Raw genomic sequence first — 25,035 nt, forward strand, 5'->3', positions numbered from 1 at the left:
GTTGTTGCTCCATGACCCACAGCGGTGAGTTTACATAGCTCAGATACCCAGCGAGATACCCCTAGCCTTTCACTGCGCACATCCTCGTCACACAGACAACTGATAGGAAGTAATCAGTAAATGGTGGTTTTAACTGGCAGGGGGATCTGACGTGATCTGGACCTCACAGGATCTCCACCATGTTGTCTAAAACGTGGCACAGATTCTATCAGAACACAACCTGTTTTCTTTCTCTTTCTCTGTTTTTTTATTTTTGGGTACACTTTTTTTAACAATTGCCAGTTGCTTAAGTAAACGAACTCATTACTCATGTTACATAATCGGCTAACATGGAGCCCAAAACAATACAGCTTCATTAGCGGTTCTGTGAGGCCTGCTATGTTGTGCTTTGAGCTGTAGCTATACTGACATTTGAGTGGGGGCTTTGACTGAAACATTGAAATCAATATGCCTACACATTTACAGAGACAAAGCAAACATGCTAATGTGTTGCGGTGCAATGTTTAGCACTTATATCTTTGTTTGTTAGCATGCTAACGTTTGCTAGTTAGCACCAAACAGAAGTTCACTTGGGGATGTTATTTTTGCAAAGGTTTTGAGGTTGCTGGTCCCAAAAGGCTTTGACAGTTCACTCTGAGAGGAATTAAAGTTGAAAATTTCCCTTAAAACCTTTGACCCAAATCAAACTGCACAGTTCTTTCAGTACACGGTGACATATTTCTGTCTGAAATTAAACAGAAAACCGACTAGAAAATCAAAACCATGGCTAAAAGTTTAAATTCATCAAATACTGAAAAAAAAAAAAATGTATGTAAAAAAAATAAAATACAGACTTGAATTCAGTAATGCTCAAGAATTAAAGGGAAATTACCATTTTTTACAACCTGGACCTTATTTCTGGCATAAAATACGATCATTTACTCACCCATACAACTTTGGTGTCATTTGGAGTCGTCCTGAAGATATTTAGATCTGCATATATCCATATAGTGGGAGTGACTGGGGCACCGAAATGCAGCCTCTACGTAACGCATTATCTGCCATGAAACTCGTTCATTTCACTAATATTTGTTAGGATACGCTAGTGCTGTTCCCCGTTGAGTCCGGAGTTACCTGTTATCATCATCTGGGGTCTGTAGATTGACCTACTAACCTCTGACCTGGATGATGTCATCTCTGTGCGCCGCGCACACCCACGACGGTCGGTGCCCCAGTCACTCCCACTATATGGATATACACAGATCTAAATATCTTCCGAACGACTCCAAATGACACCAAAGTTATATGGGTGAGTAAACGATCATATTTTATGCCAGAAATAAGGTCCAGGTTGTAAAAAAAAACGGTAATTCCCCTTTAACTGCCAGTGAACCTGCAAAATAACTGAGTAGCTGTGTGTGAGTAAATGATTTACATCTCAACAAGCTGGTCCAGTTGTTCAAGTGTGTTTAATGTAGATCTTTAACACAAACACAAGAGCAAACATAGTTCAGTTTTTTACCCCTTAAATATGATGAACAGATCATGTTTCATGATCAGGGCCTAATATAAAAGAGATAAATCACTAGAGACGCTTGAATTCCAACATCAGTTCCATCTGACAGTCGAAGATACATGTCAGTTTTAATTGGTGTTATTAGTTGAGGAAATTGGTAAATAAAAACAATTTAATACAGAACGTGTGTTGCTACAGCAGCTGCTTACCAGACCCTTGTACAATGTTTAAACGCTACGACACACATGGAAACAATGACAGCTTTCTATAACATTACTCTCAGAAATCCGCGGGGCCGAGCACATTTGGCAGCTCACGTCTTCAGTTGATTGTATGATTGGTAGCTGTATTGTTCAGCCTGGAACTTCATTAAAAGAATAGTTTTTAAAAGACATGTTTGGGGGGAAAAAATGCTTATTAACTTTCTTGCCAAGAATTAGACCAGGAGAAGATTGATAGCGCTCTTCACCTACCTCTGAACCCAGCAGTCTGTATAGGAATAGAACCAGTTAGCTTAGGAGAAAGCTATAGAGTACAGTACAACCACATATAGGCCTTTTTACAAATACATTTACACTGCCTTGATTTTTTTAAGTACCTGACCAGTTCAATAGTTTGACATTTTGGGAGAATTATAATAATCTGGACATACTGTATATATCATGTGAGCCACTGAGCTTTAGGGGTACTGGCATGTGTCCACATCAAGCTAGCTGTTCCCCCTTTTTCCAATCTCCAAGCTAAAATAAACTGACCAGACAGAAATTAAACTGGTATCAATCTCACTTTCAACAACTTAAAGCAGGGACACACACTGAAATGAAAAACTGATGGCAACAAAGGCCGACTGTGTACTTGAGCACACTGCAAAGCCTGCAGCCAACTAGCATGTACAAGAGTGAGCCTCTTGAATCATGAAGAATTTCTTCATTCAAGATGGTCATGTTGGTATGAAAATATTTGCATTTTGCAATATTTAGATGAGCTTTGTCGTTGGTTTACTTTCGTAGGTTCCATTTTGCTTGCGTTTCTTGGTTTGCTGAGCTGAATTGGCTCGATCAGATGATCGCTGATTGAGCCAACATGGCCGACGGCTGACTCTCAGCTTGGTCGTTGACTTGGTGTGTCACAGCTCCTAAATAATAATCACTCTTCCTAAAACGTCATACTTTTCCATTGATGATGTTTATCGTGATTTGATTCATAGGCTTGTGTTGAGTTGTTCATTTGTAGAAAAGAATATGAAAACACGTTACAGTGATTTGTTAATGAAAACATAAATCAATTATTTCTGAATCAAACAGTTTCTTAAATCAGGGAGAGTTATAGCCTGAAAACATCTTTATGTGCAAAGCAAAATGTGCATGATGCTTCACAAATTAACAGAGTCAACATGTGGCTGTCGTGGGACGCTGTCAGTGACAGCACACACGGGTTTCCATGCGGTGCCGAGAGGTGACAGAGTTTCTGTGGTTGGCTCACCACACAGACCTGCTCTGTCCCAACCTGCCGAGCGTCGGGCTCCCTGCGTCAGACCTGGCCTTGGAGAGAAGGGCTATATTATGGGGCCTTGGCCCCTGCCTCTCCCCTGTAGTTCACAACTTTTTCAGCACAAGAAAATGTCAGGGATGGAGTTTTTTATTTCACCCGAAAAATTTCCCCTTCTGGTCACGTGTTTCGGCTCTTGGCTCGAGCGACTGGGAAACTCAGCACCCAGTCGTGTCCAGAAACACGTCCGTGCTATCAGCCACTCCATCAAATCTGTTTGCCATCCAAACACACAGCCATAAATTAATTCAGAACTGGGGCACTGATTTAAATAGTCGTTTGGCTGGAGCGTTACTCGGCCTGATATGTGATACTAGTGGGATTTACATAAATGCTTTGTAGGCCTTGTCAGGAGAACTACATGACCAATAAAGGCAGCACAGACATCCCTGCACATGACATCTCCAGCATCTCTCATGTCTTCCCGTCACACACACACACACACTGGTCTTGACTCTTTCCCCAACTTCCATAAACATATTGTGAGCTGAACCTTGAGAGCAGAAAGGACAAGCAGGGATAGAAGATTTAAGCCATCCAACAGATAAAAGTTTCCCACAGGCTCCACCAACCACTCTTTGACTTCTTATAAATGGCTCCATGTGCTCCACAGCTTGACCTTTGTCTTCCCCTATATAAGGTGTCAAGTCCTGGTCAAAGGAGGATATCATTCAGTAAAAAGGACTTTTAACTGTCTGCTAGTACAGTTTAGAACACTGACTCTTTAGATATGTGAGGAGTAATGCGGAGGAATTTGCAAACATTTGCTGCACATTATCTTGTTACAAACACTCCTAATCCTCACTCTTTGCCCGATAGGCAGGAAAGATAATTGCTCCTCCCCAGGGAGAGATTCATAGCAATTGTTTCTCTTGTTGTGCCGCTCTCCGTTTGCCAGATTCATTGTACCTCGTATAACAGACTAACTTGTTGATTTAATGTTTGTGAGTTGGCTTCTGAAATGAAAATACAGTAAAATTACAGTCTTGGGAAGCAAAATGCTCCGGAGTGGTCTTTCCTTCCCCGTATGGGCCCCCGTAGACGTCTGCTCACAATTTTAAAGACACGCTAGTTGCAAAGGTTGCAGGGAAACACCTCAGAAACACAAGGTACATTTTTCAGTGGACCCTCACTCTATGATGGCTCTGGGAAAGCAGCCCCAAGCTTTTGTTTGTGCAAAATCAAACTTTAATCTGGTGCTTTTGATAGATGTTGCCTTTTATTTCAACTGTTTATGGAAATACCCAACAACAGTCTTGTGTGGTCCTGCGTCTAATGAAACACACTCACGTACGCCTCTCGTAGCCATCAGATCACTGGCCAGCACACAATGTTCGTACTGAGGAGTGTGGTTTCCGAAGGGGCGAGCACATGGCGGGCATGGGGCAGTGGGTTTTCACCCTCTTCTGGGATCATCACATGTGTGAAAGAGTGTGCAAAGAGAGTCCCAATCCCGGCTCTCAACGGGCCAGCTGTGTTGGTGCTGTCAGCCTCATTGGCCTCTGGTCCATCTCCTCTGAGCTCCCATGGAGGGCTTCAGGAGGATTAGCACACCAGACGAGGGAGTGAAGGGTTCAGGAGCAAGTGTTCAGGGGTCACGCCGGGGTTTTTTCATTTGATCTCCTCAATTAATGTGCTCTGATGTATTAGTTTGATTGAACCTGCTTGCACTGATATGAGCATCAGTTCATTAACCTATCAAGTGCAATTCGCTCACATCCAGGCTCTCGCTGGGGCCTCTGCTTGTCCGAGGGGCACAACATCACCTGAGTCTGGTGTTTTTTCTTTCTAATGCAACCGACAAGGAGAGAGTTGCAGGTTGCTTTGGTCTGAGTTGACGGATCTGGGGTTGGGGGTGGTGGTCACAACTCTCGCAGCGCAATTGAGTTGTCATCATGTGCAGCAGCAATGCCTTGGAAGCAGGACCTCACTATTTTCTATGTCTGCGGAAGAGAAAGGGAAGAGGGCAGTCGGGTGCACATGTGATGAATGTGACAATTCTGTTTGGACAGATGTATTGTAAAGTCACCCTGGGGGCACGAGCAATTCTCTCACACTCCCCACAGGTGGAAAAACCTCAGGTGATTGTGCAAATAAAGAGGCCTCTTAAAACTGCACACCTGCACGGAGTCAGAGGCTGCAGAATTTCAGAACTGTATAGCCCGTGGTTATATTCCTACGAGGCCGACAACAGATCTCCAAGCAAACTGGTCACGCAGAGATCTGATGCCAGAATCAGATGCTGATCAGACATGAGGGAGGTTTAGACAGGGCAGGTTTGGTTCCTCCAGAGTTTGTGTTGCAACTTCATTGTGATGGCTAAGCGGATGTCTAAAGCCACGTCTGCTGGTGTTCCTGTGTGCAAGAAGAAACTTGCTCCGTCAAAATAGCTGCCCCTTTAAAGGAGGAGAGGAGAGGAGATTTAGTTGTTGCAGCCAGACCCAGCTTTCTTTTTTTTTTCTTTCCCCCTCTGTCACCATCTTGATAAACACGCATAAACAGTGTGCGCAGGACAAAGGACACAACAACGGACATTGTGTCGCAGTTCTCTGTATCTACAGAGCTTCCCTTTGCTGGATGATGATCACAGAAGCTGGCTTGGATAACACACATCCTCCCTACACGAGCATCTGTTTGTACGTAAGAGAAGGCGCGGGGATAAGGGACTGTTTATTTTAAATTCCTTCCTCTACACAAAGGTTAAGTTCAGTTCTTGATATTCTGTCGAGGCAGAGTAAAAGCACACGATACTGGTTTTGATTTGGAATTTATTCTGTCATAATTCATAAATCTGGCATCTGTACTTAGCATGTTGTTGAGACATTTCAATGTAAATCACTAATATGTACATTATGGCAGCGCAAGAGGAAAAAAATCAAGGGCTCATACTTTGGGCGCCATGAATATCTGCACCCCATTAAATGGCAATCCATCGTGTTTGCTGAGGCATTTCAGTCTGAACAAGAGCAGCGGACGGACCAACAGACCAAGTCACTGCTGGAGTCACGCCACCAGCATGGCTAATAACAGAAGCAATCCTGTCTTTAATACTGTAGCCCTTTATGTGCAGTTTCACAACACATGTCTTTGAGTAGCTCCTTTGAGCTGCAGTGAAATTTGCTGATTCAACCACTGTTGTACAATGAACGACCGACAGTAAGAAATGTCAGTGTGTGTGAAGAAATACGTCCCTCTTCATTACATGTGCTGCTCAAATCTGATCCAAATGTTAAAGAGCCGCTATAATAATAAAAATAATAATAAACCCTGACTGGTCTGCTCTGTTATTTGAGCAGAAACAGAGCAGACATGACAGTTTGGAAACCATAAGGGACCGGAGCAGTGTGTGGTCAGTCTAAAACTATTTCATCATTTAAATCTAATCAGCGCTGGAGTAAGAGCCCTGCTTTTATTAACCAATATGGAATTCGGGTTATTCCCTACTCTGTAGAAACTGGAAAGCAGCATGGGTCTCCAGGGCCCTGCAGACAGGGTCAGTTAAGTACGATGTCTAGGTCCTACGCTGCTGGTGTCCCTGCCTGTGAAAAGATACAGGTCATTTGAGACTCACCGTGATAAGTCTCCCTTGTATGGACTTTGACACTTTTACATTCATTCCTGAAATGCAGCCATCCCCAGGTAAATAGTGTCCTTCAGAGTCTAGTTTTTCTCCTTCAGAAGCTGGATACTGTACACACATAAGTTATCTCAGCCCTCTATAAAATTCTTGTGGGTGAAGCAGGTGTAAACATATAAATATGATAAAAACTTCACATCACATTCATGCTGATTGTGCGTGGCACACTGAGCCCCTTGACAAATCCTGTGGAGGTTACACAGAAAAAAAAAAAAGAAAAAGACATTTTCCAAACTGCTCTCCCAGCTTGTCACACAAGAGGTATAGACCATCCAGCGGGCCTTGGCTGAGAGCGGCACACTACATTCATAGGTAAGGCAATACTAAATCAGTTAATTTAGACTGAAGTCTTTATGATTTGCAGGAGTGCCGCATGAGAGCCAGTCTCCCCCACTTGCTGCACAAACAAAAATTTGTTCAGCTCAAATAAAATTTGATGAGGAGATAATTTTGCGAGCATGCAGCATAAAGGTCCCTCTCATGTGCGGGGGTGCTGCGCTCTGAGGGTAAATCAAATGAAAGTCTGAAGAGGTAGTTCAACGCACGGTGGACAAGATGATAGAGAGAGATACGGCTGGTCGGGGTTCACCACTGGGGACTGGCTCGCAAAACTAGTCTGCTGTCAAAGAGGCTTTTTGTACCTTTTAAAATTATCCAGTACTTCTTTTTAATCCGTTAGAATTTAACTAAATCTCATATGAGCTGCTGTACTTGAAGGAACCTGTTTTATTTTTAATGCAGATCCCACTTAATTATTTAATCAAATATCCTTGTTGCATTTAATAAAGTACCTTTAAGGATAATTTAACATTAAACAGGTCATGATCATGAGCAGCTCTCAGCTAAAACCTACAGAAGCGAAGCCTGTAATCTTGGATTTCATCATAAGATAAACCCTGGAGCTGCTCCACTGACAATGAATCGGAGACTGACATGGTGGGTTGTGCTGCCACTGTCTGAGCTCTTGCTCTCAAGTGTGTTTGACAGCAACTATATGCGCTACCAGTTATGAAGCAGAACATATCTCAAATACCTTGTAAAAACCCTGGGAACTGTTATACGTGAGGTCGACATCAGTCAATGTCATAGGAGCAGTGACCGCTTGTGTTTCTTGGATCCAGCCTTTGCTGTGGTTTTTGTTGTAAGCACACACACAAAAAAAAAATTGGAATAACAAATGTCAATTTGTTTTCTGTTTGAGGAATTTAAGACTCAGAAACTCCCAAGCCACCAACTGGAATGCCTGACACGTCTCGTGGGTGAGATCGAGTTGAATCTTTTTAGATTGAAAATCACTTGGGGTATTAAAAATAACTCTCAAAACATGCAAGACCACAGAAGATTTCCTGCAAGCCTTTCTCTAAAAATGTTTCTTTGTAGGAAGCTGCGGATAAAGAAGACGTGCATTTCACTGTTGGTAAAGCTCAAATAAAATTCTATAATATCCCTCTGTAACTCACAAACCGTCAGCGGTGAGTGGCTGCTTGTTGACATCAAAAAGCACGTTTCTGCGTGTGAGGTTCTTCACGATTCACTCCACCGGTGAAATGACTAATGCTTGTGTTGCGGTGGTCAGAGGTGGCCGAGCAGGGGAGCCACTTTGATCTCTGAAATTCCTCGTCTTTGTTACCTGGAAAAGAGATTTTCAATTAGCGAACCTGCATGGGAATCCCCCGACAAGATCAGCACACACACACACACGGAGGATAAATATGTGCTCCTGGACGTAGCTTAAAATCAGCAACACCCTTCATGGGAATTTTGCTTCTTTTCTGAGCGAGCATCTGAGTGTCTTGTGTATGATATCAGATTTTTCCTCCTTTGAAGTCAAAAGCTCAAAAAGCCATTCACTCTCCTGTTCTCCCTCTCGCTCAGTCCCACATATGACACCACCTCATGTTTACCCCCTCTGACTTCCATCCCACGCATCCTGTTTGTGGCTGCATCCTCCATTGTTCTCTCACCTGAGCAGGTACAAACACTCTTTCCACTGTGTCTGTTTTTGAGAAGTGTCATGGATACGGCAAGAGGGATCCCTGCCCATGGGCTTTTGTTTTGTTATCAACATTCGTCCGCTTAAGTGGATGGAAAAAAAAAAAAAAAAACGGATGGAAAAAAATGTGCTGATAAATCCTGGGACACAAAGAAGAGGCCTCACAAAGAGAAATCTAAAGTGAGACAAAGCAAAGGAGAAGTGGTAGAGTGGAGGAGGTCAAGAAGAGACTAAAAGAGGGCACCTTTTTGTTTTTTTTTGTTTTTTGCAACACCCCAGCTGATGTCACACTGAAGGAAGCGCTTTGAAGGGTATGGGGGCAGAGGGACCATCCAGGCATCACAATGCAGCGTTGTGCGTGACGCTATCCCCCGTGAGGAGTGGGCTTCACAATGCGCTGAATATTTACTACAATCTTGATGAGGGGCCTACCGAACTGCACCATCAAAGTGTTTGAGCAATCAGGGATGGGTAAACAGATGATTTCATTTTGCCATTTTAGAACAATCTTTGTGATCAGTTGCATAATGAAAGAGGGAAATGGCCCAGAGTTGCATTTCCAGATGAGCAAGATATGCAGCATCCATTAAATGCAGCAACATATAAAAGTATTAAACTAACAAACTTAAAAAGAGGTGTGACACTGCCCTCTAGCGTGCTGCTGTGACACTACTTTGCATTTTGTCATTGTGAACAAGGAGCTTAAATGCACTTCATCATGTCACCCTTATAGTGAACAGAAAGATAATTGAAAACCAAATTAAAAATACTTTAATCAGCTTATATTCTTTGTGTGTGTGTGAGTGAGAGAGCGAGAGAGATGGCGATATCCTCACACAGGTGTACATCTCCTCTGGTATTTTGGTATTTCCTTTGAACTCCGGCTTCAAGATAGCAGCAGATACCAGTTCCTCCCCACCTGTGGTGCGGTGTGTTAACGGCAGCGGTGTAAGTGAGCGGCCTCGCGTTGCTTTCGTCCGCGATGAGGGCTCGCTCGCTCCCTCATTTGTGTGTTATCAGATTATTGACAATGAGAACAAGTGCTCCATTCGTCTCAGTCAGGTGAACACATCTCAGGCGGAAAGGACACAAATAGTTGTCCCATGAGTCATTTTTGCTGTGAGGCTGCAAAACACGTGTTGCATTTAGATTTAAATCTAGCAGGAGATCGGGGCTTGTGAAAAAGACTTAATGGCTAAATGACAAATCCAAGACCTTCAAAGTGATTTACTGAATCTACTGAACCTGTAGCATAAGTGGTTTCGATTTGGAAGCTTTAATTTCAAGTAAAACAGACTATTTCTGTACTGAGGTGTATTTTTAAGCCACAACAGGGAGACCTTAAGCTTTTCCAATTTTCCCCTCATGCCGGAGGCTAGTTTTTGAAACTCTATGACCCAAATGAACAACACTGGGCTCAGGCACAGAATTTCTGTAGGGAAAAGTACAGAGAAACACAGACAGTTACAGAAGCTATGTCTGATGTATTGTACCTTTCTGACATGAGATCCTTCATAGCCATTAGAAAGCAATAATTAATCAGGCATAATATTATGACCACCTTCCTAATATTGTCTAGGTCTCCCCTTGTGCCTCCAAAACAGTTGTGACTCATCAGAGAATGGACATATGCCTTCTGAGGGTGTCCTGTGGTGTCTGGTGTCTGTGTGCCTGTGTCAGGCTGCATCCTGCTGGGGATGGCTGTCATTTCTATGGGGTGGGGGTGCCTGGTCTGGTCTAGGTCGGTGCTACATGTCTAAGTAACATCCACATGAATGAATGCCAGGTCCCAAATGTTCCCAGCAGAACATTGTATTGTGACAAGATGGTGTCACAGTGTTATTCACTTCTCCTGTCTGTGGTTTTAATGTTGTGGCTGACCAGTGTATGTTTCATTGCATAGACCTGTTACAAGCAGCCTAAAGTTATACCATTCCCCATCATTCCACATTTCTTCCAGCACTGAGATCCATATAATGATATCGTATTAACCTCTTTTGCAATTTCCACTCAGGTCATGACTTGCTTTTTGGCAGCAGTCTTTCCACATGTTTTTACTTTCATCTCTAATTCCCACTCTTCTCACACTTGACGTATCTGCTACCAAGTCAGCTATTAAGCTTTAGTGAATGCAGGGAAAATAACCTCTTATTTGGTGTTACTTTATTTGTGTTCTTTGTGAGTTCAGACACTACATGGATTTCGAGTTCTTGAGCTATGTCTCTGTCATGGATTTCAAAACGTCAAGGTTAGGGTTGGTATTTTTTCCACTCATCCTTTTTGAAGTAGTTGACTTGAGAAAGAGACATGCATGTGGTTCAAAGTAAGGTCAAGGGACCTCCAGTGCCACGTTTTGTTTAATAAGGTGTGCTGCTCTTGGCCGCCACAAGGGGGAGATATTTATCCATCGGTTTTGCCAGGAGAGTCTCATTTGTGTGTTGCCTTTATTTGGAAAACAGGGGGGGATTTACTGTATGAGCATGTTTAATAGTTATTTTTGTCACATTCAAGAGGATAAAAACATGGCATGCAATAGATCTATGGGAGATTTGAACAGTTTTACACAGAACTACAGCAAACAAATTCAGACCTTGCAGCAATGTGTTGATTTAAGAACCATGCTTTAGATGTGAATACGTTATTTTGCTTCTTTTTTTTTTATTTCTGTGAGGTGGTTGCAGGATGCTGTTGAGAAAACGTTCACACATTCCTTGAAATCGCTTTCAGACGCTCACAGAGACGCACTCATATCTCTGAGTAGCTCCTTACGGGGGGGGGGAATAATTACAAAAGAATGAAGGAAATAGCATAATAATATGCTCATCATGCCATGTGGCATTATGCAGATGAACTTAGCGCATGCCTGGGCAGCTACAGTCAGTGAGGACTTGAATGGGAAGGATTAATACCAGATGTTCGTTGGGTCTCAGTTTTCAGCCAATAGGGAGGAGGGCCATTTGGTCCGTGGGAGGAGCTTACTCTCTACTCTGCTCCCAAAATTTATTCTAACAGGTAGTTTAAAAACCAAACAGGACAACAACAGACGAAGCAAGGCGGACCAAGCGGTTATCCTGCGAGGAGGACATTTTCTTTCACAGCGTTTTGTTTCTGGATATGCCCGGACTGCGTCCTTCAGCATGTTGAGCAGGAAGGGCTCTTGCGCGGGGATGATGCGCGCTGCGGCCGTGGTGGACCGCACCAGGGTCGGGGAGAGGCTGCAGGCTGCCCTGGCCGGGCTGCAGGAGCTGCATCTGCTCAAGGACAGACAGAGCGAGATGGTGAGCTGGGCGCTGAGTGTGGACCGAGAGGAACCGGTCACCTCTGTCCACGCAGACCCGGAGGCTGCAAAGGGGATGGGGGCTGAGGAACAGCGGCTGGAGGCGACCCTGACTTCCCTGAAGCAACAGCTGGTATGAAGTTATTTCAATCCAAAGCCATAAAGCATATTTAAAATATCTCTCTAATGACATCATGTCTGTGCAGCTGTTAGTTTTCACCCTTATATTTGTTATTTAAATGTAGTTTTTAATTATTACTTATATTCGTCAGGGGGAAAAAACGAATAAGGACATTTGTCCTTGGAATGAAACGTTTGAATCTTCCAGTCAGCTGATGCTCATGTGCATTCCGCCTTCAATTATTACCAGACACACTTTTATGCTCTCAGCTGGGGGTAGGAAGTGGGATAGGTGTCATAAATCAAGGTTCGCTGCAGGACCCAGAGGACTCCTGGTTGTTTGTGCGTGCGCGCACTCTGTGCATGTGGACTGCAGGGGGGCTAACCACAATCATTAACCACTAATGCCAGGAAATTAAGAAAAAAAAAATGTGAATCTGCTGTTGATGAGAATCAGCGAGAGTCTCGTTGCCGAGAGCTGGCTGAGTGTTGAAGACAGCTGGCTCGGGGGAGTTTTCCATGACAAGCTTTTTCCACGCAGGCTGCTGTTATAATCATTTAGGAGAAGTACATTAAGGTACTATGCTTGACATACAGTAGAGCTGTGTTTAATGCATTGAAGGATACATCATAAGTACTCAGAGAATTTAAGGTTAAATTAGAATTTTAGGTTAATGCAAAATGGAGCAACAAGCACATCTTAAAAAACAGCAAAAGCCTTACATCATTTATTTTTATCATAAACACAAAGCAGCTGATCTCACATGACCTTATGAGAGAATTTGACTTTAATGAAATGGTGCATTCATGCAATGACCCTCTGATTTCATTTTAAGGACCACTGTAACAGTACTCCCCTGTTCTAGCTGCAAAGCAAGCAGTCCTTCATCCCAACCCCCAAGCTTTCCTCCTGTAGTAGTTTACACAATGGCCAGACCCTCCCTGTGGGGGAGAAATGAGTTACCCACCACTGCTTCTTCCATGCTCCCCCATGTCCTGCTGGGGTTAATCATCAGCCACAGCTGAGTTGCTTTTGTTTTTCTGATGGCTGTACATTAGGGCTTCTTTTATCTCAATAATAGGCATCATCTGGTTTAAATTAGAGCATTGCTGGCACATACTTTGACTTTTAGGACAAATGTTTCCTGTTCATGTTCTTGCGCAGAGAATTTCTGCGTTTGTGTGTGCAGGGTAGCTTTGCTGCACAACTCCTTAATTTCTGAGGAAATCTAATAAGACTTGGCCTTTGGTGGAGGTTACACACCACTCATATTTTGGGGGCACTCAACTAAGATTGTATGTGTTTCCTTTTTTACAGTCTCGTCTTCGGAAACAGGATGTAGGCCTCAAGACTCATTTGCAGCAGCTGGACCAACAAATCAGTGAGCTGAAGCTGGATGTGAGCAAGGCCTCCACAGAGCAGCTGGAGAGTGACAGCAGACCAAGCTCAGGTGTGTATGCACTTAGTGGTTGTTTGCTTTGTTGCAAGTATTCCAGCATACAGCCAAAGCACCTCACATGATGTTTAAATACTGAGAAAAACACTGACGTGCAATCGTTCCTGCTCTCCCCAGGTTTCTACGAGCTCAGCGATGGCGGCTCTTGCTCCCTGTCCAACTCCTGCACCTCTGTGTACAGTGAGTGTCTGTCATCTTCTCAGACAAGCCTCCTCCTCATTCCCATGAGCTCTGCTAATTGTCACATTAGCCCTCCACCACAAGTTGAAGTATGCCGCCGGCGTTCTGCTGATGAGAGCACTACCCAGCCCAACCCTCCTCGTGCCACAGGCCTCCATCTGGGCAGCAGCCGGATCCGCACAAGCACTACAGGCAATGAACAGGCGCGACCCAGACCTGTATCAACAGGTAATCACGTCTTTCAATCTCTTTCTTAAGACAGCCTCTCCTCTAGTAATGGGAACCATGCACGACAAACTGTTGATTCTAAACAACATCTAGTTTTGCTGCCTAACAACATGTCATTTATTTTAGTAGATGAGTGATTTGAAAAGTTGATGACTGTTTTTGTGTTTATCAGGTGATCTTGATAGAATGATGGCTCAAGGACTGAACTGCTACAAATCTGCGGATGCAAAGAAACCTCCAATGTGCCCCAACCTGAAGACCTCCGCAGTGGACCCCAAGTTCCAGCGCAATTTGGAGTCCCGCAGTGGGAGTGAAGTGTACCACTACCCCAGCCCCCTCCACGCTGTGGCTCTCCAGAGCCCGATCTTTTACAATGGGGGTGAAACTGGCTCATCTGGACTTCTACAGGGCCAAGGAGCCCCAGTGAACAGTTATGACACCCTCCAGAGGACTCAAATGGGCTATGAGACAAAGACCTATGGTTACATTGGCATGGTCCTCCAGCGCAGCTTGAGCAAAATCCAGACTGAAACAAGCACAGAGACGCTGGAGACACGCAGCGGCTATCACAGGAAGCCCAGTGAAGTTGTAACTGTGTTTCCTGGAGTGTCTCAGAAGGAGATGTCTGTGCTGCAGCCTCCTCCAGCCAAGACCACCAACATCATCCCAACAGATAGTAGACACTGCATGACATACTCCAGTCAAGACCCAACTGATAACCCCATCCACAAACAGTCAGTGAGGCCACCAGAGGGTTCATATAGATACTCCTATCCTGCTGCCATGAAGGAGTACAGCTCTGATGAGGTCACCTATTCATCCCTGAAGAAGAATGATAAACCCCAAGGAGAATATTCTAGTTTGGCACGGAGCCATGTTGAGAAAAGATGCGTATATAATCAAGAGTCAAGGCCACAGGAGAGGAAAGGTCACAGGCAAAGACCAGCGACGGCTCACAGCTCCAGCGCAGAAGAGAGTCGAGTCTTTGAGGTCCAGAGTGGTCACTCAGCATCTCCAGAGTTTGTCCATGCCAAATTTGTCCCCGCTGGGTCTCAGAGGGTGAAGGTTAGACAGGCAGACCGTAAAACCAAAGCTGTGAAACTGAAAAGAAAAAGCAGCGAGAAGCCAAGGGCGAGGCAACACCATGGCTACTCCTCTGGTGAAAAGACTCGAGAGACCAGTGGTGGAACAAAGGCGGAGCAGAGAAGACTAGGGAAGGGAAAAGTGACCCAGAAGGCGACCACCTGCCACACAGAGGAACACAGGCAGCGTTCAGGCTCAGACTCCAGCCTCTGTGGTCCGGGTGTCATGCGCAACCAAAAGCTCCACCCTAAGACACATCTCATCCCTGCTGTTGGTAAGTCCAGCAAAAGCCATCGACTGCAGTGCTTGGAGTATGAGCAGCCTGTAGAGCAGAGGAAGAGGAGGCAAGTGACTGCCAAATGGCCGTGTGACGTGGACATGTTCCAGGCCTCGTGTGCTCAGCGTCAGAGGTCAAGAGAGCTCCATGCTCAGGCACCAGGGAGCATGCAGATGGTGCGCAGTATGAGTGCCAGGGCAGGCCAGTGGATAGGACCTGCACACCCATTCCAGTCCTCAATGTCCTCGAATTCTTTCCTCCACAGTATGAATGCCAGATACCCTGCAGCACCCTTCCATGCGTCCAGCCACTACCCACCCAGATGTGAGTCCGAGTATTCAGCCGAATGCGCCTCGCTATTTCACTCCACCATTGCTGAAAGCAGCGAGGGGGAGATGAGTGATAACACCACCAACCGCTTCGGAGATAGCGAGTCCAGCCAGAGCTTCCAGTCCCACTCTGATTCCGACAGCAGCCTGTCGCTGGACGAGGGGGACCAGGTGGATATCTATGAGGAGGAGGGAGGTCTGGTGTGGGCTGATGCAGCACTGGGGCCCACCGCCGCTGGACAGCCCCTCAAACCGCTCCCACCCCGCCCCGAGCCACCAGCATGCCGCATCAAAGCTTCTCGAGCCCTGAAGAAGAAAATTCGTCGGTTCCAGCCTGCCTCCCTGAAGGTCATGACCCTGGTGTAGAAACGTTCCCCCGGGCAGAAAGAGAACTCTTGACAAAAAACAAAAAAAAAACACACATACAGAGCGGTGGGAAACTCTTTTCAGACTCATATCTCAGTACACCCTGAATCCAGTCTGGTCTGCATTAGGGAGTTTTGTTCAAACCAAAATAAATGTTAAGAAACTGTACAAAATGTTGCACTGTATAAAAGCATGAATAACACAATTATTACACTTAATTTTTTTTAAATACTTAATATTGTTGTAATTAAAGTTTCTCATAGCAAGTGGTCGCATTTGACAATTTTAATGGACATGTACCTGAAAAAAAAAAATCAATCTTTGCATTTGTGATTGAAAATAATTGTTTATAATTGTTCCTTATTTTGCCCAACAATTCCAACTATCCATGTTTATCTTATTAGAATAAACTGATATTTAATGTACATTGGGAAAGTTTGAGTTTTTTTTATGCATCCTACATTATTGACTATTAAAAGCAACCAAGTTTTTCTTATAAACACTGTTGGCAACATCTCATCTCGCCGTCTTTCTTCTTCTGGCGCCTATTTATCTGTCAGACTGGAAAACTTAATCCTCACAAACGCCCCACTGAGGCTGACCACTTTAGCATAGATACCGCTCACAGCTCCTCCTTATCTAGTTTCCTGATTCTGCCCAGCTGTTGGTTTAATAAGTCGCAGCTCCAACAATCAAACCAGACTGTCATGTTTAATTAGAGGGTGAAACTTATCAGCCGCATTCATGCTAATGAGAGCAAACACTTGAAGCGCCCAGTCGCACTCCTGCAGTTTCGCAAGGAGACATTAAGATGACGGCAGCAGAAGTTCAGGTTTCTGCGGGGAGACATGTGGCTTTAAAACAGTTGGTGCATATGGCTGGGGGGCACACTGGATTTAGAAGGAATGACAGATGATAAGAGGCTCCTCATTTCTGAGCTGTCATGAGAAGCTTAGACAGTGGGCAGCTGCACGGAGTTGCCAAATAATCTCGTTTCTAAAATCTGCCTTGGTATCTTTCCATTAAAATTCTTTCAGAGACGGGGGTGAGGAAGAGGGCACTCGTGAAGGTAGGCAGTCTAGTGACTCGCCCTCCAAACACCAGCCCTCTGTGCTGTGGTCAGCCGTAATAATGTGTTCTCCCACCAGGAAGCCGCGGTGACCTTAAAGTTCCCAAGTAAGAAGCTTATAGGGCCGACAAACATTTGCAGCATTTCATCAAATTTCCCTTTGAAGTCGCCTTCGCTGCAGACCCAATCGCTGTGGAGACCATTATTTTTAAGACTCATGAATCATTTATTTTTGCAACATTCTCACTCTCCTGCTAAATAAAAGTGCTCGCCAAGGAGCGTGCGTTAATTCAGCGACATTTTTCCCCTTTCTTCATTAAACACAAGGCAGGTTCAAAGGGCAAAAAATCTCCATTCACATCAAAGATAGCATTTTAAATTCCCAATGTTGCAACAACTGAAACAGCTTATTAGGATTTGTACATCCAACTGACCTCTGTCCTCTCCTTAACAGCGACGGCAAGCGGTCGCAGGGATTAGTCCTGTTGTTTTCATCCCTCGCTCATGACAGGCCTGGACTTGTCTTTGATGTTGAGCACGGCGGGACCATGTCGGCTTGACCTTGTGTGCTTGCTGACCTTTGCAGTTGTAGAGCTGGCTCATCTCTGGCAGAACCACTCCTCACAATAGAGAGAGGTCAGGGGCCTTGTTGTATACTTGCTGTCTCCTTTGTTGCACGTTCAGCACGTCTGTCATTTTCTTTTGACTCATTGTCTGAGTCTTTCTGTAAAAAGAAAGGAGTTCTCGTCTAATCCATAAAGTTTGTAATAAATTTTTTTTTGCAGAACTTTGCAGCCACTTAACTGCGACTACATAATTTAACTGGGCAAGAATGGAACACGAAACCTCTAGAGGTCGCATTGAAAGCGGCAACGGGGTCAGCTGGTGTACAGGTGCACGCCTGGCTCGGGATATTTTATAGGATTTAAAGATGAGCGCAGTGCCACGGCGTCAGTGGGTGTGGAGTCAGAGGGAAGCGCTGCAGATGTCATGTGGGATCTGATTACACAGGCTGCGACTCTGACTGACACTGAACACATGGTCAAGTGATCACACCTAATCAAGATAACCAGACCACATCTGCTAGTAAGGTGTCTTAACTGAGGTCTTTAAACCATTACAAATACAGAGAAATTGTTTCAGCATGACTCACGGAAACTCAGCTGTTTTTAATATAACTTTTGTCGTAGCAATAATATATAAGCAATGACGGTACTTCATTCTTGAAAATTCAAGATTCAAAGATTCAAAGAGTTTATATAGGTGCATATAATACAAACTCTAATATATGGCACTTTAAAAGGCTGCACATGAAAAAAAAACACAATAAATAGATATATAAACTATGTAGAGATACAAACTGTGCAAAAATATAAACTATGCTGCACAGAAATGTAACATCAGACCAGCAAGTTAAAAATAACAGATTACCGACTCTACTCTCACACCCAGTTTTCTTCACACACACTTTCTAAAACCGTCTGCAGTAGAACATGCTTGTCAATGTCCAGGGAGATATAAATAGCTGGGAGTGTAATGCTGATCTACTCTCAGCACTGGGACAGGTAAACAGTGAGGTAATGCAAAAGAAGGCATGCCACCGAGCTGATCTGGACAGTGATCTCATTACACGTTAGGTCACTTCACGTCTCTTTTATTCCTGTAGCACGCATCTCATTCAGTTACCGGGTTAAGGTCTCCATATTCTGGGTGACGCAAAGCAGGACTGTCCAAATATCGTGTTCAGCAGAAGGTTTAGCAGTTCAGTGACAATGCGACTTCCGTAAAACAAGAAAAACATTGCGAACAAACGTGAGCGAGAGCGGAGAAAGGCGCAAGAGCAACAAAGGGAGCACCGGAGACAGGTACTAATTAAACCTTGACTTGGTTCACATTGGGTCACAGTGTCACAGATGGAGAGTGGGGGAGGGCGCTCTTCTTACGTGTGCATGAGGTAATCCCAAAACCCAACACGCACCAGCCCTTCCCAGTCTGTCTCCATGCTCAAAACACATAATACCCCATCAATCTGTGTGTTTTATCTCTTCATCACAGTCATTTCACTTGACATCTTGTAGTTATCTTATAGTTTATGTGCTTTTGTCTTGTAGTCCTTAAAGATTTTTTTTTTTCACTGGATGTTCTTCAGGCTGGGTTGCTTCCCTGATGTGAAAACTGGAGAGAGGGTGCTGGGCCTCAGATATAAGATGTGGATTTACTATGTTGACAAGTGTGAGCTCAGAAACTCATTACCACCCCGATGAGAGGAGCTTTCCACTCCTACACAAAATGCAACCCTGGGAGGCTTTTCTGGGGTGTTGCAAAGGAAGATGGATTATCCTTACTTTAACATGTTCAGTGTCTGCGCCAAATCAGATTTACTCACAAAAACATACCGTATATAGTTACAGCCATATTTGGTCAGAGGCGCATTTAGCTTGTTGCTGGAACAGGGTCGCGAGAGATCTAAAGCAGGTTTTGCCGGCAGGAAAACGTATCATGTGCAATATTAGATGGAAAAAAATTTCACTACTGACACACTAACGCATGGGGATACGGTCAGGTGTCAAATACCACAAGATTTCATAGCTCCGATCAGACATCATTACAAAAAAATAAAAATAAAAAGACATTGCTATGAGGATGAGGGAGTATTATCTAGGAATAATTTGCAGTTTATATCTTTTTTTTGTTGAAAGTTAATTGGTTTTACACTGAAGTCTCTTTGCTTTCAGTGAAACCGGTGAGATTGACCCAGCTCCTTTGCAAGCCTCCTAATGGGGGATGGGGCTCCATAGTGTGTGTGGTGGCTTTTGTCCCTTTGCGTACTGTACATATGAATGGGGCTGGACCTGAATGTCCAATCTCATGAATGTCAATTGTCTGAAGCCCGGGTTAAGGAGCAGGCTTCTCGGAGAGACGAGGCAATGCAAAGCCTCGCAGGAAGTGAGCAGAAAGGGATGAGCAAACCGGAGACAAGTGTGAAAGATGGAGAGTGGTGGAGACGGAGCATGAAGATGGAGAAAATGTGTGGAAAAGCCTAGAGGAGGACGCGCGATGCACCGCTCCTGCGAGGCTTAACCGGCCCTTCCTCGACCACCACCTGCTCCTCTTTAAGCACATCCTGTCATTTAATACCTAATCCCTTCATTCACTGCGGTGTGTTTACTAACCATTGTCTCAGCTCGCTTCAAGCTGTGGTCAAGAGGTGGTTCAAAAGTTCGCGGTGTATGGAGAGCACGCACTCACAGTAACAGAGGGCATTGTGAGTGTGTTCGCCCCTGCCAAGCAATTGTCTGACACTGAGAGGGAGACTGTGCATGCCAGAGAGGGAGTCTTGGGGTCCTAGCTTTTGAAGCCGACGTCTCTTACTCTCTTTTTTTACACGACCAAGCCGACACTGGAAAGGCAAGTGGATGGACTGCAGTACTCTGCAACACGAACTGTATCACCGACACATGTACAGATAGCACAATATCAATTACAGAAATAGAATATTTCAGTTGGATACAAACATTAATGCAGACAATGGCAACGCTAAAATGATGATGTTTAGCAGGTACAATATTAGTTTAGTGCGTTTCCACAGCAACATCTCCTAATTAGCAGTCGGCACGGAGCACAGCTGGGGCTGAAGGCAATGTGATTAGTTTTTCAGGCATTTGCTCATAAATCAAAGTATTGAACAAATTGAAATTTTGATGAGGTGGTGCTAAATTAAAAGTCAGAGCATTGCCAGAGTTATTACAATTAATTCCCGGAGGAAGATTAATGTGTGCACCAGATTTACAGACAGGCCGCCCTAGATTCATTGAGATGTTTCACTCAAAACAACAAATGGCAAAAATTACAATTGGCTTACAATGTCTAAGTGGTATAGGTTTCGCCCTGTTGGGGAACAGGAATATCTGCACAAAACTTCGTTGCCCGTACAGCATCCTGAGCTATTTTCAAGACCAAGCAGACATACTGTACATTGGCTGACTTGTCTTAATCCCATGTAAAAGTGCTAACTGTCTGTGAATAAGCGCTCAGCATGGAAAGAGCTTTAAAGTAGGGAGTGCAGGAATCAGGAGGCAAACGCGGTTTCGACAGCAGAGCCACAAGATTAAACAAATGAGTGAGATCTGAAAAAATAAGAGCAGTAATCCAGTAATCCTCAAAATGTGTCAATTTACTTTTATTCGGCTCGCACATGCTGGTGCTACCTGAACCTCAAATTTCACAAAAAAAAAACAGTCTAGTCAACTCACAGATTTCATGCTTGGGTAGTCATAAATAATTGCCCCACAACCCCCCCGAACTCTTCCTAAAGTGGGCGATTTTCAAAAGAACTCATGAGCTCACGAGAGAAATGTTTTTTGCATCTGTGAAGACGTTTCAGGTGAATAATGTGGCTTCACCCTTTTATCAGTCCGAGCGTCTCCGTGAGGACGTCCTGGCGGTTTTATGAGCAGGATGTCCTGTGTCAGCTCAGAGGGCTGCCTCTCCTTTGTCAAGCCTCGGGCTCTAAACTACTAAACCAAAGCACCCCACATATCCTCTCCTCTCAGAGAGCTGTAACTATCTTGCTTTATCTTGCGCCCTTTTTTTTTTTTTTTTTTTTTTCCTACTGTGGGGTTTGTCAGCCGGCTCACCAACAAAGCCACCAATCCTCATTATGAACAAAAACAAGCCTCGACTCCTCTGAAGTGGTGTGTGGGTGAGAGCTCTGAAGGAGGAGATCAAAAGAGCGGCGAGAGTGACAGCTGGTCCTCCTCTTGGCCGGGCCCCCTGATAAGATCAGAGTGACAGGAGAACATGGGACCCTACAGGTACCTCCCTCTCGGCCCAGCACCCTCCTCGCTGCTCCCATATGGCTGCTAACAAGGCCCTCACCCGACAACATGTCAATTCTTCTCTGACTAATCAGACGTCATATGCCATCAGGCCTCTTTTAATAGCATGCATCAACATCTACAGCAATTATTTCTATTAGAATTATAATTCTGTTCGCCAACAGAGCTCACGGGACATTTTTTATCTCTGTCCCCGACCTGTCACTAGTTATCACCTCCACTGTTTGTCTGCCCTTCATGTGTGACTGCTCTCCTTCTTCAAGATGCCATAAAGCCGTTGGGAGCGTTCACAATGACCACTTGAAAGCTGTGGCGTCCTAAAGCTCCGAAACCTAATGGACTCTGGTCTAACACCTATAAAGATATTTCAGACTTTGGGCAAATACTCCCATTTGTCTCTTTCCAGCTCATGTGCTCCAGTAAAACAAGGGCTCAGCTGGCAGGTTTTTGAAGAGTCAGTATTCACTTAATTTTATGAGCGCTAAACTGGTGAGCTCACGGTTTTACAACAACTTCAGTTCCTCGTTCATTTCCACTGTTTTCCGTTTTTAAATTATTTTTTAATTGCTTCTTCTGGATAAGGGAAAAAAAAAAACACGTGTGGAAATAATGAGAAATTAAATTGGGAAAAAATAAAACAGATACACATTTTCCAAAGCATGGGAGACCATCCAATTAAATTTGATTCAGCTGGGGGAAACCGCTTGTTATGGGGGAAACTGCAGGTTTTCCTTGGGGTCAGTAGCTTGCTGTTTGGTTTGTTTGCTTTTGTCTCCCAGGTATAGTTAGCGGTTGGCTTGCATACCCCCATCTGAGACAGGTCCCAGCTCGCAGGTACAGTGGAAAAGATCCAACAAACGGGAAACCGTGGGAGATAACAAGGAGCTGTCCTCAACACACCCCGATCTAGAATTATAGTACAGTGTATCTCCTTTCTGTCCTCTTTGTTTTGCATTAGTCTCTATTTCACTTCTTTTTGTCTCACGGCAGAAAAGCAAACAAACGGAAAAACCGTGGAGCAGACAAATGTAATTTCAGCTGGCTCCACTAACACATTGCAGGACACCCTGAGGTCTTGTCTCGGAACTGATTTGGACAGGCCGGCCCCTCTCTCATCGCAGGGGTCAGGGGTCGTGCAGGGAGCAGACTGATCCTCCGTGAGGTATCAAGTCACCGCATCTATAGGAAACACGATGACGACAGACAGGTTCAGATAGCTTTCACCACCGCGCTAACCAGTATCTGTTTATTTTATCAACTGGCATAACATAAGCATACGTGGCTTATGACACACACGTGATTCAGCAGATAAAAATGAACCCTGGCTTATGTTGTGTTTGCGTAAATTAAACTCGGGGATGGCTTGTTTTCTCTAAAATGTCGGCGTAAATAAAGTTGTATGTCACGAGAAACTTGATCATTACACGTCGAAGAGGGCAAAAGTTTGAAATGATGCATGGTACTGTCATTTGTGTATGTTACACTGATGAATGGGTCTTTGAAACACGATACAAAAGCAACTGACGGGGGGAGGGTTAGATTTAACCCTTTGTAATGGGGTATTAGGGAAAGTTGAAGTGGAAGGCTTACAGACAGAGTAAGAGGTATTATGAAAGGGTTTATCCGAGGAAAGCAATGCAAAACAACCATTATTTAATTATATTAATTAATTATGTTTAAACGTAGGGTGTGTTTTCTCTGCTAACATATGGCAAGCCTTCCTTTGTCGCTCCTGGCTGTTAGCACCGCAGCTTCCTGGCATAAATATGTTAAAGGGGTGGCAAGTGAACTTCCCTTTATGGCTCTTAAGATAAACATTAACACCTGACAGAGAATGAGCTCCCAGATAAACCAGGATTAGTGCTATGATGTGGCAAAGATGAAGGTGCTCCTGAGGAAAATTTACCACAAGCTGGCTCTGGGTAATATTTCAAGATGTTAACAGCGGAGCGGTGGATAAATCTTTGAAATCTGGTCAACAGCTCCACGAAAGTCCCTCCGCAAGCCGGGATGATGACATGTGGATGATATGTTTATATGGGGTGTGGACATAGGCAGTAAATCACCACAGGGCTGCAGTATAAGGAGGGATGACAGTCGATCTAGGGCCCCATGTGTTTTTAGAGAGAAGGGGGCAAGTTTGGGGGTAAACTCTGTCACTTTGAGAGAGGTTGACCTGGCAGGTTTGACCCCAGAGCTCCTTTGAACAGGACAACCCGGGCTGACACTCCAGGCCAGTTTGTTGAGGGATTTGCACATGAAGGACAGGAGGATTTAAAGACTCTCAAAGGAGGACTGCAACTGGGATTTCTCATCTTTTTTTCCCCCTGCCTCATACATTAAAACAAAAGCAGCTGAGGTTCACCATAACATAATACCCTTGGAGAGGTAAAAATATGTTTGGATGTATTTGCACATGCACCCCGATGAGGTCAAGTTTTAACATCAAAGCCTCCATGAAACTCTATCTAACCTCAGTTAACCATATGTTCAGATGGCCGTCGTTGGCCCTGACTTTCTGCACAGCTCACAAAAAAGAAAAGAGATTAGTTGATAAAATGACATGACAGGTTTACCTTCCTAAAGAACTGTAAAACAGCCATAAACACTCTCCAACACTTTTTCAGTACAAAGTACAGCAAGTATCTGGATGTCTAGGCATTAAAACATGTATACGAACTTCTTCGTTCTTATTATTTCAGATTAAGTTCTAATTTCAAACAGTTTGGGGTTCTTGTACGTTAACGTAGGTGTTTCTGTTCATACAATAATTATAATATTTTCCGTGGGAACTTCGCGTACTATGGTCTCAGTTAGGATTATGCAGTCACGCTACTTCATGGCGCCGCTCAACAAATACCATAATCATTAAATAAATAAGGCAAAAGATGAAAGATATGGTGACACACAACCTTAGTCACTCAATACAATCAGACATCCTCACCCTCATGGCTCCCTACAGGATCTATTCTATTGATCGAAGCTTGGTGTGCTTTAGTTGGATCAATGCTCATCCCTTTTCACTGCTTTTTTTTTTTTTTTTTTACAACCTGCACCAAAAGCATAGGCGTCTTTGGTCAGCGACAATCGATGACAGCGAAGACATCCTCCGCAGGACGGGTGCACACGTTTCCTGCT

General features: G+C 44.2%; 1 protein-coding gene across 1 annotated transcript; it reads left to right on the top strand.

Annotated features, from left to right (window-relative positions):
- Positions 1-11,629: 11,629 nt before the first annotated feature.
- dact2 (dishevelled-binding antagonist of beta-catenin 2) lies at positions 11,630-16,500 on the top strand. Its single transcript, XM_084561990.1, has 4 exons — positions 11,630-12,083; positions 13,389-13,521; positions 13,645-13,935; positions 14,108-16,500. The coding sequence occupies exons 1-4, from the start codon at positions 11,811-11,813 to the stop codon at positions 15,988-15,990; spliced, it is 2,580 nt and encodes an 859-aa protein (XP_084418116.1). The 5' UTR covers positions 11,630-11,810; the 3' UTR covers positions 15,991-16,500.
- Positions 16,501-25,035: the final 8,535 nt, after the last annotated feature.

Source organism: Chelon labrosus, assembly GCF_963514085.1.
Source record: "Chelon labrosus genome assembly, chromosome: 15".
NCBI lineage: Eukaryota > Metazoa > Chordata > Actinopteri > Mugiliformes > Mugilidae > Chelon > Chelon labrosus.